Source organism: Tupaia chinensis, unplaced genomic scaffold (assembly GCF_000334495.1).
Source record: "Tupaia chinensis unplaced genomic scaffold, TupChi_1.0 Scaffold143651_1, whole genome shotgun sequence".
Classification (NCBI taxonomy): domain Eukaryota; kingdom Metazoa; phylum Chordata; class Mammalia; order Scandentia; family Tupaiidae; genus Tupaia; species Tupaia belangeri.
The window spans coordinates 1,828,609-1,837,394 of record NW_006203500.1 but is presented as its reverse complement, the minus strand read 5'-3'; the positions used below and the strand labels follow the sequence as shown (position 1 = coordinate 1,837,394).

Here is an 8,786-nt window from a genome sequence, read left to right as displayed (position 1 = left end):
AAATACATTTTAAAAAAAAAAAAAAAAAAAAAAAGACAAGTCTCAAAATTCACAAGAGTTAGAGACAGACAGGACACGCCCTTGCCCTTAGCTACAGAGGAGGCTCTCTGGGCATGTAAAACCAGTTCCCCTTCTGAGTTACTAACAAAACCAAGAACAGCCCTCTTGTTTTCCTGTGCAAAAGAGAGTTGCAGAGGCCGACAGGTGGCGTGGTGGTTAAGGGGGCTGGACTCCCACACGGCTGACTGCAGTTCAAGTCCTGGATCTGGCAGCTTGCTTTCTCACTTTCCCTTTCTCTCTCTCTCTCTTACCCTGTCCCTCTCCGGTCAAATTAAATAAATGAATAAAAATAAAGTTAAGTAAAATAATTATTTAAGAGAGAGAGAGAGTTGGGAGGGTATACACAGCGGTGGCCGGTCGCTCTGGAATACACCTACCTGTCCTGGAGGTAGAAGAAGAAGTATCTGCACACCCCTGTAGGAACTGTTGCTGTGCCCGTGAAAATGGCTTTAGAAAGCAGCCCACCCTAGACCTGGTCTCCCTGGTGCCATGGCGGTGGCATCTGTTTGTGCACTGTGACCACCCAGTACCGCATCACCAGGATAGCAGGAGACCCCAGTGCTCTCTTCCCCAGCCTGCATAGAGGCCCCAAGACGGCCGGGTTGCTCATCGTCACCAAACAGTTGCCCTCACGCAGCAGGCCCCCGCAGCTGCTGTCACTTGTCCTCAGCCACCTCTAGTACTTGTCCTTGGGCCGCCCTCCTGGACTCTCCCAGCATCTGGACCTCCACCAACCCCTTGAGGCCTCTGGCTGGGACTGTCCCTTAGGCCCTGCATTGATGACCGTGACCCTCTGTGACTCATTAGTACGGCTGTCCTGCTGCATGGCTCTCCGTCCATGTGCTGGCTGTATTGGGAAGCAGGCTTCCTGGTGCTTCCTTCCTGGGGAGGGAGGCCGGCTAGCATAATAGGAGCCCCTGCCTCTTACTTCCCTCGGCCCCTAGGGAGAGGCAGAGACATCAGCTGATTGCTAAGTCTGCGGGGAATGCCAGGCTCCCTGCTTCCCAGCCCGCTAGAATGGACCTCTGCCTCACCTGCCTATAGTCTTCCCCACCAGGCTGGGCTTGCCAGCGTTGCCTGCAACTGGGCCTTGACCTCCCACATTCTGCAGTTCAGTGGGCAAGGACATCCGGTCAGCCTGCCAGCCTCTGCCAGTAAAAGGGACCCCACCCCTGGCCACCACACTGACTCGGTGTCAGGAGCTCAAGGGTGCTACCTACAGGATGTGTGGGCCAGTAGGGACTGGACCAGTCTCGTAAGCTCCCGCCAGGCAACATAGGAAACCCCAATCTGACCTCTGACCTCTATGTGGTGGCCTGGCGTGAGTCACTAGCCCTCTTCATTTTCTCCCCGGCTGCCAGCTGCCACCTGCCAGGTTCTCAGGAGGAGCGATGGAAAGTGTGTGTGTGTGTCTGCCACAGCGAAGCAGCTCTGCCATTCCAGCACGGCACAAAGCAGGAAGAAGCAGTCACTTGCCTGATCTGCTGTCTCCCTTTTCTGGCCCTTACCCTTAGGAGCAGGAGCCACGGGGTACATGCCCCTCATACAGGAATCACTGCGAGTCTCTCAGAAGAAATCTCACATTTAATTCTGGCAAAGCTTAAAGTAGCATCTACGTAAACAAACATGCTTCTAAGTGAAAAATATAACAGCTGTTAGTCTGTGTTTCTCTTAAACAATGAACCATATTTTCCTTATTCCTAAACAATTCTCCATGCCATAAATAACCCGCCCGAGTCCTGGGTGTACACTGCTATATGCAGTATGTAGAACATTTGCTATATTTCAGCGTGAACCTGTACGCACCTATTACCGAAAGTCATGTCTCTTGGTCAGAAAGTGTCATTGAATTTTACTTTAACTTGCAGCAGCCTTAAGGACCAAATGTGCAGCTTCAGGCCTCTGACCCTGGTTCCCATCTCTGCCTCTCCAAGCACAAGGGCAAATCCTGGAACTCCACACAAGGCCCTTCAGCCCTGGCCCAGCAAGACTGGCAGGGGCTGCTCCACGGCCCCGGTTGTCCAGCAGACTCTCAGCCGGGCTGAGGGACCTGGGCTTTGCATACCGGAACCGTGGGCCACTGGCTTCCAGCTGGGTGGAACACAGAAGCAGCAGGAGAATACCTACACTGGCCAGGTCCAGTGCAGAGCCTCCTTCATGTCGTCCTTAACGGTCTTAAAACCAGTGGTTTAACTCCTGTGAACTGCTGCAGGCTTCAAAGGGAAGAGGGTTGCCCCTGTACCAGGAGTCATGAGATTCCCCTCTAAGGGGGAATCAATCCAGAAATCCCACGTCATGGTCCTCCTCTCTTCACAGATGCTACATGAATGCCTACTTTCATGTTCCCCCAAGCAGAGGCCGGGAGAGGGGACACTTCCAGATGCAGGGGTATGTTCTGTATAGCATGTGGGTAGAGCGCATAACTGCACTACTAAATGGTCCTTAATCCCACAGACTTAGCACTTGGGGAGACTCGTGTGTAGATCTTGAAATTTTTACTGATCAAACCACGAGGTAAACCATTTTCTTCCCATTGATGTTCCTGGTCTTCAGCCCCAGATACCGATGGCTCTTCTTCGCTGGCTGCCCATACAGCATGTTGGTGATGAACACAGGCTCTTCTTTGGCCTGTGGCTGGGAGGTCAGAAAGCTAAACACATCTCTTAGCTTACGATACAGATACGCCATGGCCTCTGCCTCCTCAGATGGCTCCTCATACACGGGCTGCTTCATTTCATCATAGGATGACAGGATCACAGCCTGAAATAAGTTGATCAAGATGCAGATCATCACCAGCATGAAAGATGAGAGGAACAGGACCCCTAGGAACCTGTTACTGGAAAACTCGGTGTCCTGAAAAGCAGACACGCAATACGAGAGTATGGTTTGGGTGGCATGAAGGAAGTTACTGTAGTTCCATTCATGCTGACCGAATACCAAGTAACCAAAAGCCACGTACACGAAGAAGTACACAGACACCACAAGTGCCATGTGGCAGATGCCAGGAAGGGCGGTCTGGATGGCCCTCTGAGCCAGGCGCACATCATAGAAGACTCTAGAATACCGGAGGGTCTTCAGAATCGTCAGAAATAAGAGGAACCCCAAAATTATCCTCATGATGTGATCTGTTTGAGAAACTGCATGGAAGGGAACGAAGTCATCGGGGTTTGACAAGTAAAAGTGAAATATGCCTGTGGCCAAGAAATGCTTTCTGAAAAAGAGCATAATCAGTACAGTAAATATGCACTTCAGGGCGAAGTTGAGCAAATTATACACACTTCTCACATAGGAGGCTCTTTCTTGTGTAATGATGTAGACCTCATCAACAATGTAGGCTAGGAAAAAAATGAGAATGGCTACATACAAGTAGATCTCTGCGGAAGTTTGTCTGTTGAAATCAGCAAGTGTGAACGAGTATACAGATATGCTTGTGTTGACAACTCCCAACTGAGAGGCCTCAAATATGACCGAGATGCTGCAGATGAGATTTACATCTGGGTTGAAAGTTGTAAGCTCTAAAATCACAGCCCAAGTCTTCTCATCAAGCCAGTTGCTTCCTTGGAGTTCTTTGAGCCTCAATGTGGAATTAAACTGTTGCTGTTCTGGAAAAAAGTAGAATGCATATCCTCCGGACCCATAGGTATGTAACAGTCCATAGGAATAATACACCCATCTCTCCTCTTGAGGCTTATAAGTAAACCCACTGGCATTCTTATCTACATCCCGCTTACCAATTTCATTCCAAGAGTGAGAATAGCTCTTTGTGTCCTCAGGGTCAATGCCATATTCGGGATGACAATGGGTTTCTCTTGAGACACTGCTTGGCACAAAGCTTTCAGCAGGCAGACATCTTTTTTCACTCGGTTTTGCCCTCACCTGTCTCATCAGTGGAAGGCCAAGGATCATAGATGAACCATCAAAAAGAAATGTTGGATTCAAGTCATTGTGGAACAAAGGCAACAGCACACTGTTTAGCCATTTGTAGATGTCTTTCAGCTTAGTCACGGTAGCAAGATCCTCAGAGAACTGATCATGAATGAATTGGTTATAGTAAAAGCTGTCGCTGTGGCGGAGCAGGACGATGAGGATCAAGAGAAGGGCTAGAAAGATAAAGTGAGTTACGAGGTAACTCAGGAACAAGATGGCTCTTCTCTTGATCTTCTTCCTTCTTTTGAATATTTGGATTTCATCCTCTGTGAGAGGTTGGTACATCCTCGTGCCTCGGATGTAGACAATACGTTCATGGAGCTTCTGCATTTCCTCTGGATTCATCCTGATCTCCTCCAACTTGATCTCAGTATAATGGTACCCAGTTGTCCATGAAAGATTTTTGCAGTACTTGGGCCGACTTGTTCTGAAACCTGACCGCAGTGTAATTTTACATGGCTGCACCAGGAAGATGGACTGACAGAATGAACAGAAAGAAGCGAAGGCCCATTCTACTGACTTCTCATAGCCGTAGGTCAGTCCATAGAAGACGATGAAGAAGGACGATATACTACAAGTGGCAAAAACCAAGAACCATGCTATGTAAACACACCACCAAGGCAGGATGATCGAAGGCTTTTTCTCAACAGGTATAGGGTTCAGGTGCTCTTGGGGAAAGCCCCCTTCTGAATAAACGTCATGATGGTCTTGTACGTTTTTGTTACTGAAATTCGTATTTCTTCCACGGGTCTCTGGGGCCTTTGTTTCCACTTTGGTACGCTGGTGCGCCGGTTTGAAGGTGCTCCGATTAGAAGCCTTGGGAAGTCCAGGCTTCCTCGTAGAAGCGCGCTTTGCAGCCTTCCTGGCGCGCGCTTCATAAGCGTGCCACTTCTCCAAACGCTCTCCCCAGTGTATACGTTTTTCTGACAACAGCGGGTGCGTTTGAGGAGCGACCTCATTCAGAGCCACTCGAGGTTTCTTTTGGGAGTAGGTGAACAAAAAAGTGATTAATAATTGCACAGGGACTGTAATTAAGACGCTTTCGATTCCTATCATCATTGATCTGATGTAGCGCATCTCATACCCCTCCGTTTGTTCTTTGCTTAGGTTAAAGAACATAATATTACAAAGAAGGGAGCTCAGCAACACCGCCAAACAGCATGACAGTCTCTGGAGCCTGTTGAACGATTTACCAACAACATCAGCAAAAACAGAGAACCACATGTGGCCTTTCTTTAGCTTATTACTCACATCTATCAAGAAGAAGTCCTTCCTGGCCAGAGGCTCATCTGGGTGGATGACATGGAACGTTCTGTCCAAAGTCGTATCGATAGAAAGCCATTTCCGGCAGATGAACAGCCAAATGTGTCTGCTGAACAGATTTTCCACTTTGATTCGACTTAAATACCAACTAGGTGCATGGCCCTCATTGTTATGCCACACACGAATGGAATGGAGGTCCCCCAAGTCACTTTTTGTCGTTAGGAGGAAAGTGTTGATGCTTCCTCGGTAGAGAGAGATAAAATGTGGATGGCTCAGGCAGTGCACGTCACTGGTACTCGCTGTTCCCTTAAGTTGCATGAAGACGTTGGCCCTGGTCCCAGACCCCCAACGGCTTCCTGTGAACACAGTGACCAGGTAGCATATGTTATCGTAAGGATCATTATCGGGTAGAACTATCACGCGGTCCCGAAGGAAATTGTCTATCTCATCCCTGTGCAAGGCCCAGAAAGCAAGGACGATGTAGATGAGCATAATTAAGAGCACAAAGAAGACAGACACCGGGTTTTGGTTCAGTTTCTGGATGAGCTTTATCTGCAGATCCACAGGATTAGGGATCACAATCATCTTGGCCGCCACGTAGCGGGTATGCAGGTGAAGGTTGGAGAATCTGACTGGCCCCAGCTGCCGCCGGGCCCTTACTACGTTCTTGCAGACACAGTGCACTGTGTGCGAAGAGGTCTTCTCGCCCAGAGCGCAGCTGTCTCCTCTCCACTCACTCTGGATCCCACGCATGTCTAAGCACTGAACACTGAAAAGGTGAATTCTCACTAGCTTGCTATTGGGCTTCAGGACAAAACGGGGTGCCTGTAGTAGCATGGATATGGTGCACCTGGCCGAGTGGCTGCGCTGAGCTATGCCTTGGAGCAGGGCCGCGGGGAGGCACACCACACGGGCCTGCTTCACTGGACAGGCCAGGTTGAACAGGCCACTCTGGTTGGCAACTGGAGGGATGTTATTAGGCACCAGGAAGGAGGCAACCAGAGCACTTGGGGCGACCTGACTACCTGCATACACCGACACCTGGAACAGCAAGGTCACCTTTGTCACAATGTGAACCAGCACCTCCCTACCTGTGCTGGTGTCCACGTCAAAGCTAAACGCCCCCCTCGTCTTCTTCAAGGACTCATCACCCTCGGTGTCCCATCCCACTGTGAGATTAAAAGCTTCAAAGGTCAAGTTTTTTCTGATGAGGTACACTTCTGCTACGTCGGGTGTGACCTCTACCGTGTTATCTTTGTCTCTGGCTCCTGTCATTCTGAATCCAACCACCTGTGTTGAAATGTTTTCCTGAAAGTTTAGCCAAGGGAAGGGATCACCTGCAAACTCACAGAACATCGTGGAGACATGAGCGTTGGCAGGCAGGGCAGGGGCGCTGCTTGCATTCAGCGCTGGATGGAAACAGTTAGGGCAGCGTTTTTCATCTCTGAAGACCTGCGCAACATCCTGCTTTTCAACTTTCTGGACATACATTTTCAAGTTGGGGGTGCTCAGTATAGTGGTTTCGTTCCCCGGCACTTTGCTAGCCAATACTGTTTCTGACAGGGACTCTGCTATGTGAAAAGGGTCTTTAACCAGCTCGTGACGAGTGGCCAGTTTCAGGAAATTAGACAAACTCGTCAATATGCCAGTGCTCACGATCTCTATTTGTTCAGAGCGGAAGCGTTGATCTTGCCGCCGATACTCTTGTAGGGCTTGATTTGCTTGCCATATCCTCGCTGTGGCGTGTTTCCTAGCAACTCCAGTGAATCCAGAGGCTGACTGGGTTAACTTAGTGATAGTTGTGACCACCTGGCTCATGCCCTCCAGAGTGCTTAGGGGAAGAACAAAAGATTGGTTGACAAGGTGTTCTTGGAGATGGGATTTGTCGTCCTGGAGAGTGGAGTCGGTTTTCATCGTATTCAAAATGGAAGCTACCATGTACATTAAGTAACCTGCAGGTAGAAAGTGCTGCTTTTGAAGCAGAGTAGACAGCAATGAAGTTGGACCCTTGGTGAGACCGAGTAACTGAGCCAGCACTGTCTTGGAAGAGTTGCTGACGGTCGGAGGCTGCACAGCAGTGCGCAGAGTCACCTGAGAAAAGGCTCCCAGAGAGTCGTAGACCTGCGCATGTACCTTCATGGCGTAATGATTAGCCAACTCGCCCACGGGGAGGAAGGATGGGGGTGTGGTGGACTTCGTCCCAAAGTACAAGATGGTTCCCAAGGTGTTTTCTACTACCGAACTGATCTCACCAATTCCGTACAAATCAGAAACTATTATTTTATATGTCAGAGGCAAGTGCTTGTCCACGAAACCATCACACTGGACAACAAATTTAGTAAAGAGGGCAATTCCCTGAGCTGGATTAATTTTGCATTGTCCGATCTCAGGGCCATTGTTAATAATAAAGGAATACTTGAAGGTCAAGATGAAGCCACTCCAACTTGCCACGTGTAGACTAGCCCCAAACTCATTTTCCAAAAAATGACTAAAAGCAAAAGCTTTTACAGACAGATAAGCAGTATTCCTCCCTGTTACTGTCTTCCCCAACCAATCAAATGCCACTTCAGCACCAGAAGCACTCACAATCGACCAGTTGTAGGAGTCACGGCCTGTGCAACCCGTGCAATTCAGAAACAAAGAAAATCTATCTGACACAATTAAAGACCTGTCACAGTTTTCAATACACGAAAGGTGTGCCTTGGGTAACGGGCCTGGGAGCACGTGAACCCTTCTATCAGCAAACGCTGTTCTGTCCGCCTTTTGTATCACCATCCGGAAAAAGTACACCTGGTCACCTTTCAGTGTTTCTGGCAACAGTTTTAGTACAGGGCCAGAGGCCCAAGGCCACTTGAGGGTGGCCTGCTCCGGGTGACAGACCTCACTGCCCATCACCGTGACTTGGCCTTGGTCGTCATAGTTGTTTGGACTTGTGGTGCAGTACCAGAAGAAATGGAGGTCCTCCCTGGGGATGTCGGCATCTGGGTCACAGGACTGGCCTCCATCCAGGGTCAGCGAGTCCTTGAAACCCAGCGTTATGTTGGCATCCCCAAGAATAACCGCTTTGAGGGGGCTTCTCACAACGCAGAGGTATATGGCATCGGAGTCTGTCACTTGAGAGTTCTTAGGGTCTATGGTGCTGACGGACAGTGTGAAATTGAACATGTACACGCCCAAAACCAAGGTGTCTCGGGGGACGTACAAAATTTCCGGGCCTCCTCTCATCTCTAGGTGTGGCAAGTCCAAAGGGTTATTCCAGTCGGGCACGTCGCCCACAGCCTTCACGGGAAAGACCCCCCATGTCTGCTGGAGGCTGGTGGCGATGGCGCAGTCGATGCGGAAGGTGGCATTGATGGTGATCTCAGCCCTCACGTTCAGGTACACAGGAGAGCCCGGGTTATCCGTGTTGATCTTCACATAGTTGATAATACAGGGTCTCAGCTGGCAGGACGCCGAGGGCGCGGGGCCGTCCGGGGGGCACCCAGGCAGCTGCGGGGCGGAGCGGGGGTCGCGGCCCTCGGCCTGGGAGGCGCTGC

The 8,786-nt window shown here is 49.9% G+C and overlaps 1 protein-coding gene across 1 annotated transcript in view; it reads right to left on the bottom strand.

Moving 5' to 3' along the window:
* Positions 1–1,681: 1,681 nt before the first annotated feature.
* Positions 1,682–8,786, bottom strand: part of PKDREJ (polycystin family receptor for egg jelly) — a 13,394-nt gene continuing 6,289 nt past the window's right edge. Inside the window, exon 2 of the mRNA XM_027766751.1 lies at positions 1,682–8,782. Coding sequence (XP_027622552.1) covers positions 2,563–8,782 — 6,220 coding nt within the window. The 3' untranslated portion in view covers positions 1,682–2,562. The remainder of the gene's footprint in view (positions 8,783–8,786) is intronic.